Below are 23,323 nucleotides of genomic sequence, written 5' to 3'. Positions count from 1 at the left end.
TCAAAACCGCACTACTCCTCCGCACCCTTGCGGCACGGGAATCGCTAATTTATCGTTCCACTTGCCCGGTTCCTAAACGGGCAGGCTTAATTACTATAGCGCGTTTGGAGCGGGAAACTTTCGGTTACGTTGGCATAAGTTGTAATGAAAATATGTACACATTCCGCACATTATTTTGACTCCTTCGGGAATGGCCGACACTTGTTCGCAACAACTTCACTTTCCTTCTTTATGCGCCAAAACCTAACAAAAAAAAAACAATAGAAATTACAGCGTATTGTATTGAACTAATGCAACGTTGATTTCCAATGTGAATATATAAATAGCTTTCTTCACAATACACGATCGATCGACGGATCGATAGTTTCGCTGCGATCGACTCATCGGCATACTAATAGCATAATTTTCCCCGAAACACACAGCTGTTGCTACCGTTTCGTTTGAATCGCCGGAATGGCCGTAAATCACGGACCACCGGAACAAGAATAGCTACAACGACCGGGGAACCGGAATGGCACGTAAAATGTTGCCGTTTTTGCTTTCAACGCTTTCCGTGTCACGTCGCAGCACACACGAATAGGACGGGGCCACAGGGGGAAGCGAAACAATATGGACAACATTTGTTTATTGCTTCGCCTGCCATGAGTCGGTCGCCGGCGCGATCAATGTTTGTTGAAATGGCACCGTGTTCTTATTTTAACGTTTTAAGCGATTGCAATGCAAACTAAACAATGGCAATTACTCCACGATGGATCACTAAGTTTGCTCGGACTGTCTTCCGAAACACGAACACGAAACTTCGACGTAACTACGAAGACAACCTACACAAAACACAACCAAATTTGACGGCGGAGAAAAACTGTTTGTTTGTTTGAAAGTTTTAAGAGTCAGACGTCAGACGTCAGACGTCAGACGTTTCGACCCGGCGTTCCCGGTCCCTGGTTTTTGCCTGGACCTTTCGGTTCCCGAAGCGAAATTCCCTTTCTTTCTCACGATAAGTCAAATTTCTCACTCAAATTCCCCTTTGAGACCAAATTCTCACGAGTGAAAAGGGAAATTCGATTCGATGCGATGTTTCGCGTTTGAAGTTTGAATTTGCTGTTGTACGCCCAACTGCATTTTTTTCTACCTACTTTCTTACTTCTGAATATTATATTATACTTATGCTTATACTATACTTATACTTATACTTATATATTATATATTACTTGTCTTACTTAATTGGTCCACTGTATCCACATATTCCACCTTTTCCACTATCAATATGGATACTAGGATACCACCTAGTACCGTTTCTTCTTTCTTTAAACATCAACAAGTGAGCATTACTCCTAGATTTTGACTTTTACCTTCATTCAATAATAATAATAATAATAATAATAATAATAATAATAATAATAGTAATAATAATTGTTTATCATTAGCCCCTACATCTGTAGTGCGTGTATCTTCTCCATCGCCCTTGGAACCTTTCTCAAACGAACCACCAACGAGTAAGTAACATCATTTCACTTCTAAATTGTATTTTAGATTCATTTAAATGAATATTTGGTAATAATATTTAATATTTTATTTGGTAGATCAAAAGCAACAAAACCCATGCTGCCACCAAACCACCAATTTAACAAATGTGGAGCGAATAAGTTTACGCCAATGGATGCAGTATGTGTACACCGAACTTTCTATAATGCCCCGAGAAAAAGTAATGGAGATTCAACACATGTTTCATAATATTATCCATGGATGTAATAAGTAGGTTAAGCTTAATAATTGTTAAGTAGTAATACATTTGGTTTCTGCGGATACACTTGTTTTCACGTAGGAGGAATTTGGCTGAATTTTTCCTTTACTATCAACACTATTGAAATATACAATGTTTGCAATATACAATGTAGAGTTTTGATTGACTAACCTTATTGGCTTCTGGTTGGTTCGGACTTGCCTGCTGCCTTTGCTGCTCCGCGGGCGACTCGAACCTTCCTCGTTTGCTGGGTGCAAAAGACATTCTGCAGCAAGGAAAAACATCTGCCACGCGCCCGTGATCAAACTCATCAGCCGCACCGCACCACTTAAAGAAAATGTTTTTTCATTGAATTTTTTGCACCCAGATTTGGAATGCATTAGAAATAAATTGTATCGGTCACTTGTGGTATACGCATAGATGCACTCAGCAAAGTACATCACCTCATCGAGCTACAGCAACAAGTTAACACTATCCTACACTAACTACGAAACTACACACACACTAACGTACGAAAGACACAACTTACCTTGATTTGGCACACAAAAAAGCACTTGGCACTCCGAATTCAACAGATTAAGAAACAAATCTCACTCGAATTATCACTTGGAAAGCAAACACCTTGCAATCGTACCGTATTACACGAGGCTCACTGGGCGAATGCTGGTCCCAAAACAACAATTGATCATACCCCGACACGTCACATCAACCAATTCGTCGCCTGTCTATGAAGTATAAGTGCATAGATGCTAGCACCAAGTGCAGTTCCTTTCCCCTAAAACAGTCCTTTTGTTTTTTGTTCAGGTTTTTTTGTTTTAGCATTCTCTACCGGCTGCAGCGTGCCGGTGCAGCGTGTGCCCCGGAGCCCCGGATCAGCTGATGATCGATACCGTTACGACGATCATCCGAATGAATGAAACCCCTGCGTGTGGAAAAGGGCCCGTGCCCGGGACACCACTACCTGTCGGGACCAGACAGAGTGACACAGGTAGCCGGGCAAAAGGGGCGCTTCAAACGAAAGGACCTTTTCAGGCAAACCAATTTGGGTTGATCGGCTCACCATAGACCATAAATTGCGGTCTAGCATGTCGTGTGACTTTTTTCTTCTTTCCGACACCCCCGAAATCTCAACTCGCAAATACTATATTAACTGTTTTATTAAATAATGATAATATACCGTTACCGTCAGTCAGTATATTCAAGTGCATCATTCTTTTGTATTGCAACATATTTTAAGAGTTCATATTGCATTAAGTGTTCACTGAATAGAAATAGTAATCTTGGTAATAAATGCAGAAACTGATATAAATATTAGCCTCTCAGAAAGTGATAGTTTGGTCAGGATTTGTTCGCTGATGGATGTTCGGTACAGGGACCCTTGGCTAGCAGAATTCCGCGCACGCGTTCGGAAATGTGTTGAATAAATACGCAATCTTGCGGCAAAGTTGAAGTTCCTCGCGGTGGCCACAAGTAATCAGGACAGTGTGCCAATCCGGATGAGCAGGTAGGACCGTCCAATCCGGGAAGCCTGGGGTACTCGCAGAGCCCAGCAAACTGCATTCCGTATTCCGGCTTTTGGGCTCCATGGGATTGCTTGTCAACCGGATCGGTCCCATTGTTCAGGGCGAGTTGCTTGTCGGCTGCGCTATACGGGCAAAGAATATGAGGAAATGCAGATGTGTTATCACTAAATAGAATATCTTTCACTATATCTTGGTCTTATCTTGCTTAGTTCGCTGGCAGAAAACAACAATCCATCCATCAATAATAATAACGCTGACAGCCTAGCTGTTAACGATCCACATTGTTTATAACTTTAATATATTTATATATAATTATGTTATATTATATATATTATATATATATTTATTAATAATCATTTCGATTAGCCACCCATTACGCAATAAGCCATCCAGAACCATCGCCGAATGAAAAATGCAACACTAGTCTGGATCATTTAAGTATAATTTTTATTATTGTAATTATAATTTTAATCATTTTCAAGTATAATTCCTCGGACACTACACTCCACGATAAACACTTGTTTAATAACATATAACACTATAATAACATTTTTAATAACAAACAATAAATAAAACATCGAAGTTCTTCTCACTGTGCAAATTCTGCTCATTCTCACTTCTCACTTGAGTGAGAGTGAGAATTTTGACTTGCGGCGGGAAAGGGACATCCGACGCTAGAGCGAGATAACCGTTTTCTTGTCACGTACGGCAGCGCCACCTAAGTGTCAGATGCGGAAACAGTCAATCGTTGCAATCTGTCATTATGCCGGCAACAGGTTTGTTTATACACATTTTTATCAATCGCAAGATCTTCGTTTTGTGTTTGTATCTTTTCCACAGTATTATGATTCAATTTTTATTGCTTCGTACTCTAAGCACTGCGGCGAAAGGAGCAGAACCAGGCGTGTCCAAAGCGAAACTGATCAAGCGACTGAACTACGAGAACAAAGCTCTGTTTGGTGCGGTGAAAAAAGCAACGCGAAAGCAGCCGGCAGAGCCGCATGAGGATAGCAGAAAGCCGTCAAAGAATGAAACCGTTTTCTCCTCCGAAATTTACTGGCAAACTCGAAGTGTCGGTCGAATTGGAGAAGAAAAGAAGGCGGTTCCTGCGACGCCCGTGCCGCCGCTGGTTCAGAATCCGGAACCGGAGCTTAACTCTGGCCAGTTAACACCTTTCACGCAGCAAGAGCTAAGCTGGATAACCAAGTTTCCTCTGCTACCTAGCCCGGCCGGCATTTTGGAGCAAAAGTGGCTGTTGCACCAGCAATACGAAAATCAGGGGTACAAAACACCCTCCGTTAGCCGTGTGCTGGCGGCCACCATGTCGGAAGCGTCGCGGCAAGCATTGCTGCGATGGAAAGCATCGAAAATAGCCGAGCTAGGTGAGGAAGGTTTTCAGCAGTTGCAGAAAGAAACGTTCGAGCGAGGCAGCAATCTGCATACGGCCCTAGAGCTGTGGTTGGCCGGTAATGATCCACCGGAAGCGGTCACCGAAAAGACAAGCTTACTCTGGCAGAGTGTAGAAAAAGCGTTGAATGTCGTTGAAAGACCGGCAAAAATAATTGAGAAGAAGTTGTATCATCCCTACCTACATTACAACGGTGTGGTGGACTGCATAACTTCGATCAAGTGAGTTTGGAAGAAACATTACTCTCTGCAGAGAGTAGAACTTAATGTTTTTATGTTAATTTTAGGGGCCAATGCCATGTTATCGAATGGAAAACATCGGATAAACCGAAAGCCACAGTTGCGGCCACGTATGACGCCCCGATCCAATTATGCGCTTACTTGGGCGCCCTCCAGGCCAGTGGCGAGCTACGTGATACTGAAGTGCAGAACGGAGCGATATTTGTAGCGTATACTGGTGGAATTCCAGCGGATGTTCATCTCCTGGATGCTTCTAAAATGCGGCGCTATTGGAATATGTGGCTACATCGCTTGCAGGACTACTGGGTTCGCTATCGTGACGGTACTCTGCCTGATCCTATTTAACGTTGTTTTAGCAGTCGTTCTATGAATAAAGTTCTCTTAAATTTGCGCAATTACGTTACGTTTTAAATTGTTCCGCTTAAAACGAACCGTTTCGAACAGTTCGAACAGTTTAAGTCGAACATTTGTTCGAACATCGAACGAAAAGGCGCCTTTTTTAATGTAAAATCGGCGTTTGACATTTGCCGGTGTAAACATAAACAAAAAGTTAGTTCGCTGGCAGCACTGCACATTGCAAACCGGCTGAGGAAACTTGTGCTTGATGCTCGTTTTTGACTATGGAAAATAGCAAAAGAAAAATGGATTCAAATGGTAAATAACTAAGCAAACACTGTCCTGCGCATAACGATCTCATTCCGCTTAATTGTCCTACAGCACCGCTCAAAGTCTGCCAATACGGAAGTGATTGCTATCGTATTAACCCGACTCATTTCAAGGAATACTCCCATCCCCACCGTAAGTTGCTTTGCAACAGTGTTCCGAGTGAATTGTGAGGGAAATTTTTACTGTGTTTTTTTAGTTGAAAGTGTCCTAGCGAAAGCATCTTCTATTGCGACAGTTACGGTCCCCGATTCGTTGAATATTGACAGAAGCGTGTTCGAAGAGCAGGTACGAATCGTGGCGAACCTGTTTCCACACCTCAAGGGAGACATAAAAAACCCTCCGAAACAAACCAAGCTGGAGCATACCAGCGCACCGCTGGCGACGTCGTCAAAGCCACGCATAGATACCGTCTCTTCTGCACCCATCGTCACGGAGAGCAAGAACCCAATCGAAAGTCTGTTTGCTGAGAGACGGGCCAAAATGCAAGCTTCTCGGGAGGAGTCATCAATGGTAATCGATCTGACGAAAGATGCACCTCCTGCCACTTCCGACACCGGAATCTCATTGCAACGGTCGCTACCTCGTGACATAAACGCATACTTCCCTGTGGTAGCTCCCCGTGGCCATATGGCCCAGAAGTTGGCTGCCGCTGCTCCGTATAACTTTTTCCTCACTACCATCACCGATTCCAAGCCAACCCACTCGGAGCCTTTATCGGTAACGTTCCAGGAGCTGCTCGATTCGAGTCTTGGCCAGCTCGAATCGTCGGTGCAAATGAACTTTATGGTCGACATTGGCTGGCTGCTGGCACACTACTACTTTGCTGGCTATGAAAACGTCCCTCTACTGATTCTGTATGGCGATGAAACGCCTGAACTGAAGCTGGTGTCGAAGAAAAAGCCAAACGTTACGGCAATGAAAGTGGAACTTAAGACTCCATTCGGAGTGCACCACACAAAGATGGGACTGTACGGATATCGGGACGGTTCGTTGCGCATCGTCATTTCGACGGCGAATCTCTACGAGGACGATTGGCACAATCGTACGCAAGGACTCTGGATTAGCCCACGGTTGCCTGCGGTGCCCGAAAATGCAGACACCGCATACGGTGAAAGTGTAACCGACTTCCGGTCCAATTTGCTCTCGTACTTGGAAGCTTACAAACTACCCCAACTACAGCAGTGGATGGCACGGATAAGGAAAACCGATTTCTCGGATGTGAAGTAAAGGATTGCCAACGCATGTTTCTTACTATCTCTTTTTAAAATAATTCTTTTTTTTTGCAGAGTTTGCTTGGTGGCATCGGTTCCCGGAGGGCACGTCAACACCCCGAAGGGACCGCTCTGGGGACATCCCAGGTTGGGTTATTTGCTAACAAAACATGCTGCCCCGGTTGACGACAGCTGCCCGCTGGTGGCGCAAAGTTCTAGCATCGGTAGCTTGGGTCCGTCGCCAGAATCGTGGGTGTTAGGGGAAATCATGGCTAGCTTCCGGAAGGACAGTGCCCCGGTCGGAATACGGCGGATGCCCGGTTTTCGAATGATTTTTCCTAGCTACTCAAACGTACGGCAGAGCCACGATGGTCTGCTCGGTGGCGGTTGCTTGCCATACGTTCGAAGCACCCATGTCAAACAGGAGTGGCTCAAGGGCTACCTATATCAGTGGTGCTGCAGATCGCGGCACAGGAACAAAGCTATGCCACACATTAAAACCTACTGTCGTTGGTCACACCGAGGGCTGTACTGGTTTCTGCTGACGTCGGCGAACTTGTCCAAGTCCGCGTGGGGTGTGTACAACAAAACGGGACGATTTGAAAAGCCGCTGCGTATCAATAGCTACGAAGCGGGCGTTTTGTTTCTACCGAGGCTTCTGGTAAGTTGTAAGATAACTTACAGCGATCCATACGAGGATAAAATTTAAACCTTTACTCTACAGCTGGATGAAAACTTTTTTCCAATGGAAGCGGAGAAGAAACATCCACAGTTTCCGATGCCCTACGACGTGCCGATCATTCCGTATGCGCCAGAAGATACGCCGTTTTTCATGGATTATCTAAGCCAGTGAGCACCAGTATTTTAATACGCATTTCTTACCATTTGTTTCTTTGTTAAACTGCAAAGTACCACCTAATAAAATACCAATTCTTGTCCGTAAGACGGCAATTAAGTCCATTTTTACTCGTATAACAAAGAAAATGTATCGTTGAAATATTTCAAATTTGAAAAATTTCGTTATGATTCATAAACCAAAGAGCATAATTTACAAACAGCCCGCCGATGGTCCCCTCGTCACCCTTGCTGTGCACAGCTTCCACTTGATGGGAAGAAAATGCTTATCAAAAATCATAAGTCACTTGCGCGAGAGTATATCTTCGGTACTGTAGCGGTTCAGTAGGCAAAATACGTTCGGCTCGTCATTTCAACAAACAAGCGATTGAAGAGATCAGTGTTGAACTCTCCAGTCTTATCTTATTGGCCACAGGTATTTACGGATAAGTATGACGCTGGCAAGGGCAATAAGAACGGGAACACTGACCCTGTTGATCGCCACACTTTGCCACGCCGACACGAAGTACAACGTGACATTCGATGGTACGTACGGTTGTTGCTAGCGACCTAGAACTGCATCCGGAGCGATGGAGAAATTCACAAGTTTATCTTTTCTCGTTCCGTCTCGACCGTTGCATGCAGAATTGCATAAATGCAAGCAGTACAACGCTATCAGTGGCTACAACTACCGCACGTTCTTTAGGCTGCACGAGCTAGACCACCATCGCACGTTACAGGACACCGTGTTTTACGTCGATCTGTTGGTATATGTGATGGCCCCCCGGGATGGCCACATCCTGTTCAGCCAGGAAACCAAAACTACCAACAATTCGCTGGAAATCGGTAATCCATTTTTAGGTGATAGTTAAAGTGCCTTTTTTACATGATTTGCCGATCGATTAATTTTCGCAGTGCTCGGAGGTGGCAGCAACACATTCTCGACCATCCGGTTGGGCTCCAAGGGTGCCACGGTGAAATCGAAGCCCCGGTCGGGCTTGCTGTCTCCGATTGAACCACTTCCGGTGCGCATACGTATCAGTGAGTCGGGTGAGATAAAGGTCTTTGCCGGCAATCTTACGGGTGAACCGTTCATGGAGACGCTCGTGCCGGCGATGGCAAGCGGGAACAGGGTACAGTATGTGAGCTTCTCGAGCTGGGGAACGGCGCTGGCCAAGTGGTTCTACGATTGCCCGTTGCCGGGGCCGGCAAACAGTACGGCGATCGATGGTAGCGAACTGGAGTACGTGCCGACGGCCTCCGAACGCTTGCATCGGGCACTCCGTGAGCATCCCCGATGGACGGATCCGCCGGAACAGTTCTCGGGCGTCAACATTTCCACGCTCTACGTCGAAGAATTTGTCTACGATCAGATGACGGACGTGATGGAACTATCGGGCATGGTGCGATTTAGTTGGCACGACCCGCGATATAGCTGGAACTCGACCGACTACGGGAATAAGCTGATCATCGACGAGGTTTGTGATGTACTCTGGATGCCCAGCTTCGAGGGAAGCCTATTCTCTGGGCACTTTAGCACGTGCTACGTTCGGTTCGACGGCACCGTGGTGGCCGAGATTGACGAGTTCGTATGGTACAACTACTGCTCCCTAAGCAACAACTACCGCTGGCCCTACGACAGCAATGCTTGCCACGTGCGGCTCTTTGCAGTGACCTACAATCGCACCGTGCCCATCCGTTTGACCAACTCCGCCATGGTAGGTTGCCAGTGGTGCCGGACAAATGTGGACGCTCTAATTCACATCTTCCGTGTCCGTACTTTTTGCAGGGATTCGAAATTGAGTACGAACAATCGGAATGGTCGTTGACGCAGATCGTCAAGCACGAGTACGAGCAGAGCGACAGCATGTACGGATTGGTACCGGCGCTCGAGCTGCACATTGAGATGAACCGAAAAAGTGACATACATTCGGTGGCCATATATCCGTCATACTTTGGTTGGTAGCCCCGATCGGTCGTTGGCAGCGTCAACCTAGCCCCACTTACCTTCTCTGTTGTCGATTCGCAGTGGCCAATCTGTTGATTTCGATTTCGTTCCTCATGGATGGCCGAACACGGGTGCTGCTAAACACGCTCGGCCTGATCGTACTAGTCAAGTCGTTCCTTAGCCTCTCCGTCATCGTGCCGCGCTGTGGAGTGCCGAAAATATGTAACAATTCAGCGCTTCAAGCGCTTTTTGCTTCGGTTTTCGCGTGTTGCGTAACACGATGCAATGAGACATTGACACGCCGTTCCACTTTTCTTCTTGCAGATACCTTTTTCCGATGGTCGCTAGTTTTCTACTCGATTTCGCTGATCCTTTACGTGGTGGACCTGTGGCTGAAGAGGACTCGCGCCACCATAGCTCCACAATCGTGGCTCAACCGTGCCATCAATTTTCCCGCCCTGCGATACATACTGGCCATGGATCAGCGTAGCGTAAGTTGGGCAACGACTGATCATCTTGCTGAACGAAGTACCTAAAATCTGTTTTCTTGTCTCCATACTTGCGGTACTTGGCAGAACTACAGCACACTCGAGCACAAGAACGTGCTGTGGGACGAAGTTACTTACGTTCTGAACAGGATCATGACGCTCGTCGTAATGATCGTTTTTTGCGTGGGGTATGTTAAGCCGTAGTAATGCGAAGAACGTCCCGAGTGCCTTACCAATGGAGTTTTAGTCACCAACGGAAAGTGTTAATACATAAGCTATAATTATTCGAATTTTCAATTTCAATTTTAAGAAACCTATAGTAATGAAACCGAAATCCGTGTATGAACTAAGTGTGCAACATGGCCACGAAGCTGACAATGTGCATAATTTACCGAAATGATTAAGGGTTCTTGGAAAATAGCCGTATGTGAAATTGAAATGAGAAATAAACAACTAGAACACTTTTATGCATATTACTGACGCAGGTATCACAAAATAATTTCGGATTTCAGAACTGAAACTGAAACAACAGTGACTATTCTTATTTAGCTTTGAATTTTAAATTCGAATACCTAGAACCTAGAACTTGAATTTAAAACTGCTAACCTATTGAAATAGCTACCAGTGGCGCGTTGTCCACAATACCACGAATCCGCGGGCCTGCGTCATACATCGACGTCGATCGCTTTCGACGAATCATCCCGGTGATCGGTCAGCGTATAGTATAAATGCTAGGATATTACGTTTAATATCACCTTTGGTTGTGGGCGATGATACTTATTAGCTAAGCAGAACCATTTAAAGTCATCGAACAATATCAGCGTGATCGAGCAACCAACATGCCGTATCATCCTGAAAATCATGCCACAAGTTTTTAATTGGAAGGAAGATAACGTTAATTTTCCATCCACTAGTTTATCTTCTTGACATCCGTGTTCCTGTGTTCCTGTGCATCTTCCAATAACTTTGTCTGACTTCGCTTTTTTGCAACGCTCGTTTTCTCGTTTGGGAAATACAGTACGACTACGACACGTGCGCAACCTGATCGTCAGCTATGCCAGTGCAATTCGATCGAACGTATTAAGTCGTGATTTAATCACGAACGTCCCTTAACCACCATGATAGAATTGTAAACACGATCGAAGCTACGGTGTGGTGATCATGATCACGCTCAGTGCTGCTGGTTTCAGCTCGTAGTGGCCACCGGCGGAACCGGTTTCGAAATCATCTTCAGTTCTTGAATTACCGATCAGCCTAAATGAAAGTGAGATGTCCACAGTGAATCAACGTGAATAGAAACCAACGGTGAGTTGCATTGGAACGAGGTAAGAAAGTCCAGCGATGGGCAGCGGCTTCGAAAACCTGTCCTGGTCCGGCGGAAGGTTGCCCAACGGCAGACCTTCATTGAAGGTCGTTCGGATCGAAAACAGCACCATCTCGGGCCAGAGGCCCAGCACCTTGGAGCTTATGGCGTGGCCTCCAAATTGCTAGTGCTTTAGTCAGTATTTTGTTGGGCTGCAGTACCGTAGCATAGATTTTAAGATCAAACAGCGAGAAGGAACCAATTTCTTGACAAAAACTCGCAGCGCGACTAATGCCGTGAACCGGAACTCGTTCATTTTTCCCTTCACTTTTTTTAGCTACATAATTCTTCCAATTCTTCGCACACCTTACCCGCGGATCATACAATCGCAAGTGTCCGGTGTTTGCATGTAACGCGATGCCATTACTCTATATATCACAGCCGATCATTGACCGCGGGCGAACGAAGGACTTTTCCCACTTTTCTGCTTCGTTTGTCACGTCGAAGGGTGGCCGATGAAGCTGCCACGGAAAAGTACCAGCTTCCAAACCGTTTTTCACCGCCATCGATCACATGACACCACCGCGTAGTAATAGTATCTGTCGGAACCGGAAACAGAGGGTGGCCATTATGGTGAAAACGCAGGCCGCCGCTATCAATTTCAGGCCGTTGCATGAGGTCCGGGTGCCTTGCCGGACACGACATGCAAGGTGTATACTTTGAACGACAGCTCACGATGCTGTCGGGAGATTACAAAATGGCAAAATCATCGCCACATTCGTGTTCGCGACGATCACAAAATTCAAGAAAACCCAGCTGGCAAACTTATAAACAACGTTGAACTTGAACCATCTGTTTGAGGACGCGTTTGGTGGCTCTAACCAGCTTACGAAGGTGCTAATATCCCCTAGGCCTACGAAGGCCTACCCATTGAAATTCGCCCAAAACTGAAGGTCATGTTCGGCGCGTGGAAGGTTGACTGAAATTGGATGTGTTTTGGACGGCTCAGGATTGGATTCGTATGATCGATGACTTCACATTTTCTTTGCGGCCATGTTTTTCCCCGAGCCTAACACGGTACAGTAATCTAAAATGGCTGTTTGGTAGGCCATTCCTCATTTCAATGCGTGGGTCAATAAGTAGTAATGCCAACAGTTACAACCCTGTAACTGTTCCATCAGCATGGTGGGTACATTTTAGAGCTTTAGCAGTTTTGAGTTGGCAATAGTTAATTATGATTACAAAAAATCCATCTCTGCTACTTATTGACCCACGTAGTATGTTCATCGATTCTTCGTTCGATCACTCGAGCATACGATCGCAGATGCTCTCGCATATGCTGCCAGCACCAACTCTTCGGTTTGTGATCATCCGCGATCCGTGCTTGCTGCTCTCTTTCGATCTCTGGTCCCTTGGCCTCTCCCACTCTCTCTGTTTCTCTCTATCTCTCTCTCTCGCTCACTTTCGACGCGACACTTGGCCCGCGCGATCGCAAGTCCGCGGTTTAGGTTAGTAGCGCAGTGCTTTTCGAGTTTCGAGCCGATCGTCAGTACGGCGCAGAACCTGTTGCGCTGAGCCCGTGTGTATCCCCGTGTGAGGTGAGGTAGTGGCCCAAGCCCCAGTCAGTAGAGAGCCGGTTCCGCTTTGTTGTTTTTTTCCTTATTGTATCCCCACCACATTTCACGGCGATCGTGCGTGAGGGAAGTGCTGCTGGCGCGTGCGTGATCGTGTGAACCGAAACCGAGAGAAAAGTAAAGTGGTAAAAAGTTATCAGCAACCACCACCGTGTGTCACCGAGAATTGCGTGTGCCGCAAAGTGTCAGTGGTGGGTTGGCCAACCTTTAATCTAGTTTTGGGCCGAAGGGTTTTCCGCGCACCGCTTTCGTAGCGCCACTCGTTGTGGCTCAAACCCTGTTTAGTTTAGTTAAACCCTGTGTGAGGCCTGTGTTGAGGGAGCAGCGAAACTCTACGATATTCTACGAAGTATGGGGATGGATTTGTGGACGGAAAAAAAACCGAAAGTGAATTTAATTTTAAATTTATGCATCGTATAAACATGGTGGTTGTAGTTTTTTTAAGAAGGGAAGCGATGGACGCATTAAAATCTCCACAAAAAGGAAGCTGTTCGTAACGGCTCCATCGTAGTTGACTCCATTACGAAAACTGGTGGACTGGTAACCCGAATCACCCACCGAAACATAACACTTGTGACACAGACAAACCGTCAATCGATCAACTATGAAGCGATCGGGGCGAGTGAGTCCAAAACAGAAATGCACTTTTAAACGATTTCACAGTCAAATGAAAGTTGGTTCGCCTGTTGTTCTTTCTCTCTTTCTCCCTCTCTATCTATCTCCCTCACTCTCTCCGTGTCTGTCTTGTGTGCCGGCAGCAACATTCCGCTTCGGAGGACAGAAAAGTAAAACACATGTTGCGCAGCCCGTTTGGCAGTCCAACTCGGTCAAACCCGGGGATGGATTTGCAAGTGCAAGCAGTTTCGGTCCGCGGTGGTGTGTTACGTTGTGGCGTTTGATGCTGTTTGTTTTCGTAGTACCTTTAATTTGATTTTTTCACCCCTTTTTCCCGACAGCATTTCACTTTGAAGCTGTTTGCATTTGCCTTTGATGTTTTCTTCTCTTCTTTTGGCCCTTCCTGCTCAAGGCTTATGTTATTTTGGTTCCGTTTATTTATTTTTTGCTATTAGTTAACCTCTTTTGTTGTTATGTTTTGATTTTGTTTTGAAGCGTTCCCCCGTTCCGTTTTATCGATTCTGTTTTGAACCTGGTTTTCGTTTTACTTTTCTTTGCTACCTATTACTAGGCCCATCCTTGGCTGCTTTCCAACAACCCGTTGTGGTGGTGCTACGCCGGTGTCTTAGCCTCTTGGGCGCCAGTCGATTGGATAGTGGTCGATGAAGTTTTCACTTGTCGGTCGCTTCCAAACCTTTCGCCAGGGAGTGACGCGAACGCTCGGAGTGAAATGGGTGAGCCCCCCACATTCCATGTCGCTGTTGCCTCGGCCCAACTGTGTGTGGCTCTCCGAAAAGTTGGCTTCACGTGCATCTCGCGGTTCGCGCACCACGTTTCAATCAGCTGTGAGCTTTACGAGCGGCTCTTTTTTATGTCGGCCGGTACTTTGGCGGTACCATAATCACTAGACACACGGCTGCTGGTGGTGCTGCTGCTGTGAGCTGTTCCTCCTTTCTCTTCCGATCCATCACACACGTTTCACATTCTTGTTCGTGTTTGTTTGTTGTTTGTTGTGAGCTTTCTTCCTCTCGTTCCTTCGCGTGCGGTTCCTCGTTCGAGGCTTCGTCTCGTGCTTCGTGTGCCGCTCGTTACTGGTTTTTAGTAATAGTTTTTCGTCGGTAGTTTGTTCGTGCTGCTACACTCTGCCTTAGTTTGCGTGCTTTATGGCCTTAAATACCTTTCAAATTAATTGTCAAACGCACGGACCGTTGGGTTGATGCTTCTTCGAAGCAAACGAAGATCGTTGATCTAAGTTTGCGCCTTTGATCGTCAAGACACGAAAGCAGCTTGAACTTAAGTAGTATATTCTTCCATTTTGGATATGCAATACTATGGACGGTTTTTCGTTGTATGATTTTTTCATACTTTATACCTTTGGTGGATCCATCCTTTGATTGGTCATATTATGTGAATTATACTTCAACGTGTCATGTTTTACGATATACTGTATTTTATGTAAAAAAACAATCTTATATTCTGACTGGTTGACTGCTCTGGTGTCGATCAACTCCCTTGGCATCAAGGAAAGGAAAACAAAAGTAACATCAATGTTGTGCTGAAAGACAGCAACCGTTGAGCACTTTAGAACTATTAACTAATGTTAAACAATATTTAGAGCAAATGCAATAACTTTTGGAAGGAACAGAATGTACATTTATACAATTTTGTTTCGAAAGCGTTAAAGGAAAATTACATGACGCAAAGATGATGCCACCTTTTGGAATGAACTTTTCCTGGTCCGAAAAAAATTGAACGTAATTTTTACTATGAATTTTTCCTCGTCTATGTTCATTCTTCATCGTAAGATTTTGAACCTTTATCGACAGACAGCATTGTTGTCGCTTTATTACCGTTTTTCTGATATTCCACGGAGATTACACGACATATCGGATTGATATGCTATGCTATTGACTAGCTGGGGAGCTCATACAAATCTCGGAACACTCTGCACATTAAATCGCGCCACCTGCGCGTCGATCAGCATTAGAGTTGAAAGAAAAGAAATCAGTTGCATGGCAGCAATTAAGTTCAATTCGAAAGGTACGAATATCGGGGGGGTACCACCGTCATGCTGGGCCACTTATCGCTCCATCGTCTTAGAAAGGCACAAACTCTCCCCATTCCTGGTTTCTGCTGGCGAACGATCGTCGCAAATCGCCCCGGGGCGAGGCAAAATGATTTATGAATTATCGAACGGTTGTCTATCGTGTACTTCAGGACTTCCATTAGGCACTTCCTTGGCCCGCGATCACTCGGTGCTGGCACGAAATGTGCCACCTCACCGCTGGCGGAAACGGACCCGCGGACCGTCACTCGAACCGAAGATTGTGATCGTCAATCGTAGAAGTATGACGAAACATGGCAAATAATTATCCTTCCTATGCGACGGAGATCGTTCTTTGTTCACGGGCCACAGAGCAAAGCAGTTTTGGCCGAAATCTGCCGATTCACGGTGGGCCTTCTTCGCTCGATTCGACCTCTGCTCGAGGCGGTGGGCTCGGAAGGCGGTTTGGGCTTTTCTGATGCGCACTATTTCAACGCCACCAAAGCCCGTTCCACGCGGTTACACCCATCTTCGAGCTGGTGGGGAAAAAACTCCTTCTTCATTCTTCTAAAATGAGCTCATCCACAATATTTGGAAGTCGGAATATGATCACCACACTGGGCAGGTGATGGTAGTTCTAAAGTAGCCAGCCGGAACGATTTACAGAGCTCCTTATAATTATTCCAAGAAAATGGAGTGGAAAAGAAGAAGGCCACAGTAGTCTAAGATTTGTTTTTGTGCAGCTGTGTTTTGATATCTGTACAAATCACGTCGATAAGTCTTGTCCTTGGAGTTGTTTTCGCCGAACCGCACGGGTTTTAATTGGTTCGTTCTATCCACCAACAAGGGAAATGTGTTTTTCCTGATCCTGAACGGCTGGGCAAACATCGTAGCGCGAATGTCGATATTTCCGATGTGCCCACAAGCTAATCCCTCACCCGATTTCGGCGTCGGTTATCAGCGCTTCAAATTTCAAATTTTCAAACTTCGGACGAAAGAATGAAAGTTACAAAAGATTGCGCCATTGCTACTAACGCGTCGCCTGCAGGCCGCTTTATCGTCACGTCGAGGAGAAGGTAAAACATTTCAATCTCTACCACACTGCAAGCCAAACATCCGCCAGTAGGAGGTCAACAGGCGACGTTTGCGATAAGAATGGTGCACCAAGGGGCCCTAGGTCTCGCTCTGCATGTGGGCAGTGTGCGAGTTAAAACAATTTCTGCATGTTATGCTATGTAGCGAGTACTGTGGCAAGGTCTCGCACGAGTCACTGTAAGCTGGAGCGCGTGTTAACTTCTGAGAAACCTGAGCGATCGCCACCTCTGAAGCCTCCTTTGGCTGGGTGGAACAGTCGCGGTTAATATGATTGGCAAATTGTAATTTGTGAATTCCTAAGACGCGCTCTGTTATTTTGGCCCAATTCGACGGTTAGATTCACGGCTCGCGGTTGTTCTGCTGCCGCCATTGTTGGCAAAGTCAAGAAAAGCTACGCATAGCGGATCCGGTTTGTTTTCACTTTTTCCACAGCCAGTTGTCGACCGGACCTTAGCTCCGTATCTGGGCTACGAAGGCATTCCAGCATGCCGAGGACAAACCGGGGTACTCTTGACAGCCTTTAGAGCCAGACGAAGCGGACGGACCGAGTATAAACGACGCGACGCATCACTTCCAAACCACAAACCGTTGCCGTCTTCAAGACGAGCACGCTTCAGTGCAATCTGTAAAGGTTTTATGTGAAAGAGTTCTTTTCTGTTAGTTCGACCATTGATCATAGCAGATCCTATTGCCCTAGTTCCCGATGTCCATCCTGCCACCAGTCACGCGCTGCCAAGAAGTAGCAAGCGAATGATGAACGTAGCCATCGCTATCATCTTGGCCGACCACTCTCAGAGCTCCGGTCCGTGAATTTTCAACTTCAACACAATCCCGCGCCTGTTGTCGATGGCCAGATCAGACATTTTCCTTGCGTCGGATCGGGGAGGGAAGTTGAGTTTATTCACGCACCGGTTAACGGCCCCCACGGTCGCCGACGGTGGCGGATTGGCGAACGCAGTGGCTATTTTTACAATCTTCTTTCCCCGGGGGGCCACGGTCTCCATGCCGCGTCTGAACTTCACTCCCCTCGTGCGATATGTTGCGTTTATGCGCGTTTTATCGTGCGTTTTGCCACATAGAGTGCGCAACCTCAGCTGAGAAGAATCTGTTGCGCTGGCCTCTGGCGCTTGTGGCGATCTGTGGGGATGCTGTCTGCGGTCTAGAGGCGTCTTTCGGGGCAACCGACACCGAATTCCGGACCAGTTGCCCCATCTTTGGCGTTCGTCTCCCCTTGGGGGGGCCTCCACGATGTCGGATGTCGGAGTGTGCCGCGAATCTGGTGTCGGATTCATATCCGGCGGGCTTGGGCGGGCTAGATAAATATTTAGATGCAAGATGCTTTTCATCGGCCCATTAGCATAAACGATTCGATTGCCCGTACGTACGCTCATTAAACACCTGCTGCCAAACTGTTGATAGTTTGAATGAGTTTTATTACCGGTCATCAAGCGTTTATGTCGAACTTCTATCGTATGGTCGAGAAGCTTGATGCGCTCTTTTATTGTATTTCATACTTTCGCAAATATAATGAGTCAAAAGCTTGACAATCTTTCATTCGATATTGATTACAAATTTTGTTTCAGTTTGAATGGTGCTATAGCTCTAAGTCTGATCGTTACCACGATACAATAGGAACGACATTTGTTTCTACTAATTGTTATTTGCTACAAACTTATAGGCTTAATTTTTAGATCTTACGCATTTAAACGGAATGGACTCGGGAGTCTTCTTTTTATCCGGCTACAACCGCTGAGTCTAGTTACAGGAAAAATTCGCTTCCGGCTTCTGTTCGTTACCGATTCGTCGATAGCTACATGCGATTGTGAAATTACCGTTTTGTGCGCTGAAACCAAACTGGATCTCCGTAGAGGTCGACGACGGTCAAGGCAATGTACCAGCTGGTGCTTTATTTAAAAATATTGCATAACTTGGATACTTTTTGCTAAGAAATCTACTAAAGCTACTTAGTTTGGCGCGCAGCGATGTTCATCGATGGGCTGCTAATTGTTTGATCTCAATCTTGGTCTTTTCTCAGTCTGCCTTATCTGCTAATTCTATATCTGTTCTATTCTACGTCATTTTATACATATCAGCAATCCAATATTCTATGTTCTTGCTGTTTTTCTAAACCCATTCTAATTAGTTATTGCAATGGAAACTTTACCATAGTTTAATTTATAGTGTCGGTAGAAAACGAGTCATCGCTTTTTGTTAATATCTCTGTACCTCTCTGTACCAAAGGGTTATTATGCCCAATTTCGTAGCCAATTACATGCTCTGAAATTTAGAATGTTTCACTTCCACAGGCCTCACTGAGGTGGCGCTCGGAAAGAACCACTCTGTACGGGTTCGTGATGTTTATAAATATTTCTATACCAAAAGTAATCATTTGCATCCTCATGCTGATCGACCACGACAAAACAAAGTACAGTTCATGCCATCCAATACTTCATCAATCGAACCGAAGGGGTTTGGATTATGACAACCCGTCGTCCCAAAAGTTCCGTGCCGTGCATTGTGCCCAACGACTAATGGGAAAATAAGCTTCTTCCACGCTTCTTCCGGCACATCAATCAGACGCGGGGGAAAAACGTGCGGCGCGTTCGGTTTTCCGCCCGAAGATGAGTAAGTAATTTTCCTATCCGCCCTATCGTCGTGGGAAAATCGAATCGGGAATTTCTCAATCGTCCAAGTGTCGTCGTGTTCCGGCTATCCGTCATCGTCATCGGTCAATGAGCGGAGCATTTCTGCTACACGTGCTAGGAAACTTACCAGAAGCTGTTGATACAGATGTACAGCCCGCGCAGTATTCCAGTTGAGATTGCAAACTGTTTACCTCGTTGGCAGTATTCGAGGCAACCCGAGACAAAGACATTCGGATGGATACGAATATTTGCTAGACGAGAAATCTGCGGGAAAAACGAGGATTATTTGGCACTCACTATCACGGTAGCCGGTCAACCGGTGGTCAAGTCCGGTGGTAGCGTCATAAGCTAAAAAATCTTTGCGAAACGTCGACGTGATTTAATGATGATTGTAATCGCCGTCGCATCGCTTCCTGCTACTGATAACTGTTCTCCGCATGGGCCTGGCCAGCAAACGAACGAACGGGACTGGCACGTTGTCATGCAGGTCACACAGCAGATGCTGATCACGCTTGTACCGGGCAATCACGCAAACATCACAACATACACGCCGGTTGGTAGGCTGCGTTGTTTTGTCTCAGGTTCTCCCCTGGAGTCTCTTCCCTCTGGGCGCCGTGGGTTGAATAATAAAACACAACTGGGCACAACGCTGATGATGATGGACCCGCCGTTTGCTGATGAGCCACCTGTGTCCACATCACCATCAGGCACACCAGGAACCGGAGGTCCCACAGAGCAGCTACCAAGAGCACAATAGCCACCAAACCGCGCACAACGCGCCTCGCTAATATGCTTCTGGTGTCGTTTTGTTCGCCGTAGATGCCCACCTGGATGCGCTCTAGGCTTAGGATCGGTACAGCGTCCAAACCATGATGTATGATCCCCACACTAGGATGACGATGAAAACGGCCGCAATCTGAAGTCGTTCCTGCGCCCAAAAATGGTTTTTACAAGAATCCAGTTATTCTTTGCCAAAGGCTACCAAATATGAGTGGCGATTGGCCGTGTCCGGACAAGCTGGCGCGTTGTAAGTGAACCAGCAGAAAGTTTTACTTCACCGTCCACAACGAGGTCAGCGACCGATACGTGACCCTCCCTGCGGTGTAACTTTTAAGCGAGGAACGTGCTGCAACCTTACGCACGAAACTGCTGCGAACGCAACATGCCTGGCAACTTATTTACACCTCGCGGGCAGCCGGAGGACACTCGGCCACGCCAGATTTTGTGCTTTCGACAATCTACAAAATAGGAAACCCCTCAAAGCCACCGCGTTAAGATGTGTTCCGTTGAGGAAAGGTCAAACTGTAGTAGCTACCGTCTTTTTATGGTCTATTCATCGGAGCCACCAGTTTGAACATTTTGCGTTTGAACTACCTTGAAGACATACTGGAACCTCGTTCCGAGCGAATCAAGGAGCCAACAAGCACTTCTAGCATGCCCTTCACGCCATGACCACAACCGATTCGTCTGATGCGATTAAGAGCTTACGCTTCATTGTACGGGCAAGCTTTATGAATCCGGCGGAGATGCGCAGAATGAGGATGACTGCGTACAATAGTTTCCTGCTTCACGTCAATGGTCAGCATTCGGTCACGTCTGCGTAAAGAGTGGTTCCTTTTTTCACCAATTTTTCAAACCAAACCCCGAATGCTCACCAACTTCTTAGGGCGATAAAACTCACCTGTACGATTGTAAGATTAGCTTTGACGTCGGTGCGTAACAATAGGCAATAGTGATGAGCCCCCTTCAGTAAGTTCTGTTTGCTTTTTTCCGACACTTCCTAACACCTCACGCGACGACGACGGCCCCCCAGCGATCGGAACTAATATGGGTGCCTGCGTCAATTCCTGGCCAGATTCCCAACTTAACCGCGATCGCGATCGATAATTGACTTAAGTGGTTTGCTCCGCTACAGCAGCAGCAGCAGCAGCAGTCAGTGAGTTTGTGACGATAATCGATTCCTGCAGCTGGGCGCTCGGCGATGCATCGGCGAAAAAAGGAAAAAAGCCGGGACTCCCGCCTGGCTCGGCTTGATCCTCGGGCAAATCGGCAAATCATTCCGCATCCGTGCTGCTGCTGCCAGAGGAATGTTTCGGCCTCATGCTGCGGTCTGTGGCGAATCCGGACAGAGAGCTACGGACGATCCAGAAAAGCAGGTTCTGTCGTGAGATGGGGCGGAACGCACAGAAAACCCCCGTCCACAAATAGACGCTACGACGCGTAAACTGCGCACCCTCCGCCAGCCACGGCCTCGAAATCGAAAGCATCCTTCTCGCGGCATGTACGCCCAACGGCGTTGCGGGAGTCCCGCAATGTCTTCTGGGCCGCGAACAGGGCGGGTAGATAACAGCTTCTTGTGCGAATCGGAACCGGTTTCGTGTCTTTCGAAGTCCGTCGTTGAAGTCGTTAGAATGTCTGACGAAATCGAATGCGATGGGGCGCGGGGAAGATGGGCGTCCGGGTCGGGCTAGCCTTGAACTTCAGAGAACACACCCCGTCTCCGGGAGTTTGCGGGAGCCGAATTACCGGTGACTGGATTGTTCCGATGCGCCACGGCGGAAGGATGTGCAGAATGACGCAGGTATACCGCACTCGATCGATGTTTGGATGGCATCTCATCGAGATTGTGCCTTGGAGCAGAGCAGAGTAGATGCAATCGATCTTTGGAACCCATTAGCGGTATGCGCGAAGATGTGTGTAAATAAGGTATTTTACAGCGCCGCCGAACGTGCCTTCGCGGTGTATCGCACGACGGGAACCGGTTCCGTAGGTGCCAACGGTTTTGGTCATAGAATACCTGCTACTACTGCCCGGTTCTTCGGTGCACAGCTCTTGCTTACCCAATTTCAACACTGTACGTGAGATCAATTACGCGTCGATTGATTGGTCCCCCGGTAGACAGAAGGTTGGTTGTGGGGGGACAGCACCTTACGCAATGAGCCGGTCCTTCGTTGGGATCGTACCATGACTCACATAGGCGTTCTGGGTGGTCACATGGGGGTCTGGTTCTGGTCTACGTCTGGCGTATCATTCTGATGATGAATCCTCCTCCTCCACGATAAGCTGAGGCGCAGCTAAGCCACGCAAGCGCAGTTCACAACGATCGTTATTTGCGGTATTAATTTGTTTGTTTGTTCATACTCGGTGCGCCACCGTGGTGCACCGTGCGGCAAGGTTACTACGCTATCGGCCATCGGACCGAGACTTCGAGTTATGCTAATGGTTTCAACCGGACGATTAGCGTTTCGGAATCGCGACGGCCGGCAGGTGTCGTGCCGTGCGACGTATTTGTCAACTCGTCGTCGCTGACATCGCGCCGGTCCGGTAACTGCATATGGAAATTCGACTCCCGGGATGGTAGGAGCCGCGTTCCAATTGACGATCGACGATGATCCAGCACTTGTTTGAACAAAACCCGTACACGCATGGTGACCTGGCTCGAATGCGGGTGTTGGCTGGGTTCATTTCGAAGGACTCGTCGGCTGGCGTGCGTTCGTTGACTTTTCCCTGCCGATGGTGGTCTGTGGAAAGCTGTGACTGTGGTCGGCCTGTCCAGACAAATGACCGGAGGATCCACCTCCGCTTCGCAAGAAACGTCCCGCGTTACTTCCCGCGTTCCCGGAACACAGTTCGCCATTACGCATCGGTACAATCAGAATTTTATGGAAAACACACTGCACGGAATGATTCACGGCACCGAGCATAATAACGTGGCGTGCGCTCCAGTAAGTAGAGGTCAGCAGTCATTTGCAATCCCCACGCTTTTGGTGATCATTTGTGATTGGCAATCCGAACGGTACTGGTCGGCGAGAAGTGTTCTAGTTTGAGGTCTGTTTGCGTGTTTTAGCTTACTACGATGCACGATGTAATAACACATCAAACCAGGGTTCTGTCGTTCGCAAGCAATAGTAATTATAAATCCATCCCAG

At 46.9% G+C, this 23,323-nt stretch overlaps 3 protein-coding genes across 3 annotated transcripts; all 3 read left to right on the top strand.

Moving 5' to 3' along the window:
* The first annotated feature begins 4,084 nt into the window (after nucleotides 1-4,084).
* Nucleotides 4,085-5,266, top strand: LOC131216592 (mitochondrial genome maintenance exonuclease 1-like). Its single transcript, XM_058211124.1, has 2 exons — nucleotides 4,085-4,893; nucleotides 4,959-5,266. Exons 1-2 carry the CDS (start codon nucleotides 4,109-4,111, stop codon nucleotides 5,254-5,256), a joined length of 1,083 nt encoding a protein of 360 aa, XP_058067107.1. The 5' UTR covers nucleotides 4,085-4,108; the 3' UTR covers nucleotides 5,257-5,266.
* A 265-nt stretch (nucleotides 5,267-5,531) lies between these two features.
* Nucleotides 5,532-7,641, top strand: LOC131216695 (probable tyrosyl-DNA phosphodiesterase). Its single transcript, XM_058211250.1, has 5 exons — nucleotides 5,532-5,565; nucleotides 5,629-5,709; nucleotides 5,774-6,800; nucleotides 6,864-7,449; nucleotides 7,513-7,641. Exons 1-5 carry the CDS (start codon nucleotides 5,532-5,534, stop codon nucleotides 7,639-7,641), a joined length of 1,857 nt encoding a protein of 618 aa, XP_058067233.1.
* Nucleotides 7,642-8,051: 410 nt separating this feature from the next.
* Nucleotides 8,052-10,495, top strand: LOC131216504 (neuronal acetylcholine receptor subunit beta-3). The gene is made up of 7 exons (XM_058211012.1): nucleotides 8,052-8,168; nucleotides 8,268-8,468; nucleotides 8,538-9,340; nucleotides 9,412-9,580; nucleotides 9,652-9,792; nucleotides 9,895-10,061; nucleotides 10,146-10,495. Exons 1-7 carry the CDS (start codon nucleotides 8,075-8,077, stop codon nucleotides 10,260-10,262), a joined length of 1,692 nt encoding a protein of 563 aa, XP_058066995.1. The 5' UTR covers nucleotides 8,052-8,074; the 3' UTR covers nucleotides 10,263-10,495.
* Nucleotides 10,496-23,323: the final 12,828 nt, after the last annotated feature.

The sequence above is a fragment of the Anopheles bellator genome, chromosome 1, assembly GCF_943735745.2.
Source record: "Anopheles bellator chromosome 1, idAnoBellAS_SP24_06.2, whole genome shotgun sequence".
Taxonomy (NCBI): Eukaryota; Metazoa; Arthropoda; class Insecta; order Diptera; family Culicidae; genus Anopheles; species Anopheles bellator.
Note: the sequence above shows the minus strand (reverse complement) of the source record. Positions and strands in the feature narration are given on the sequence as shown.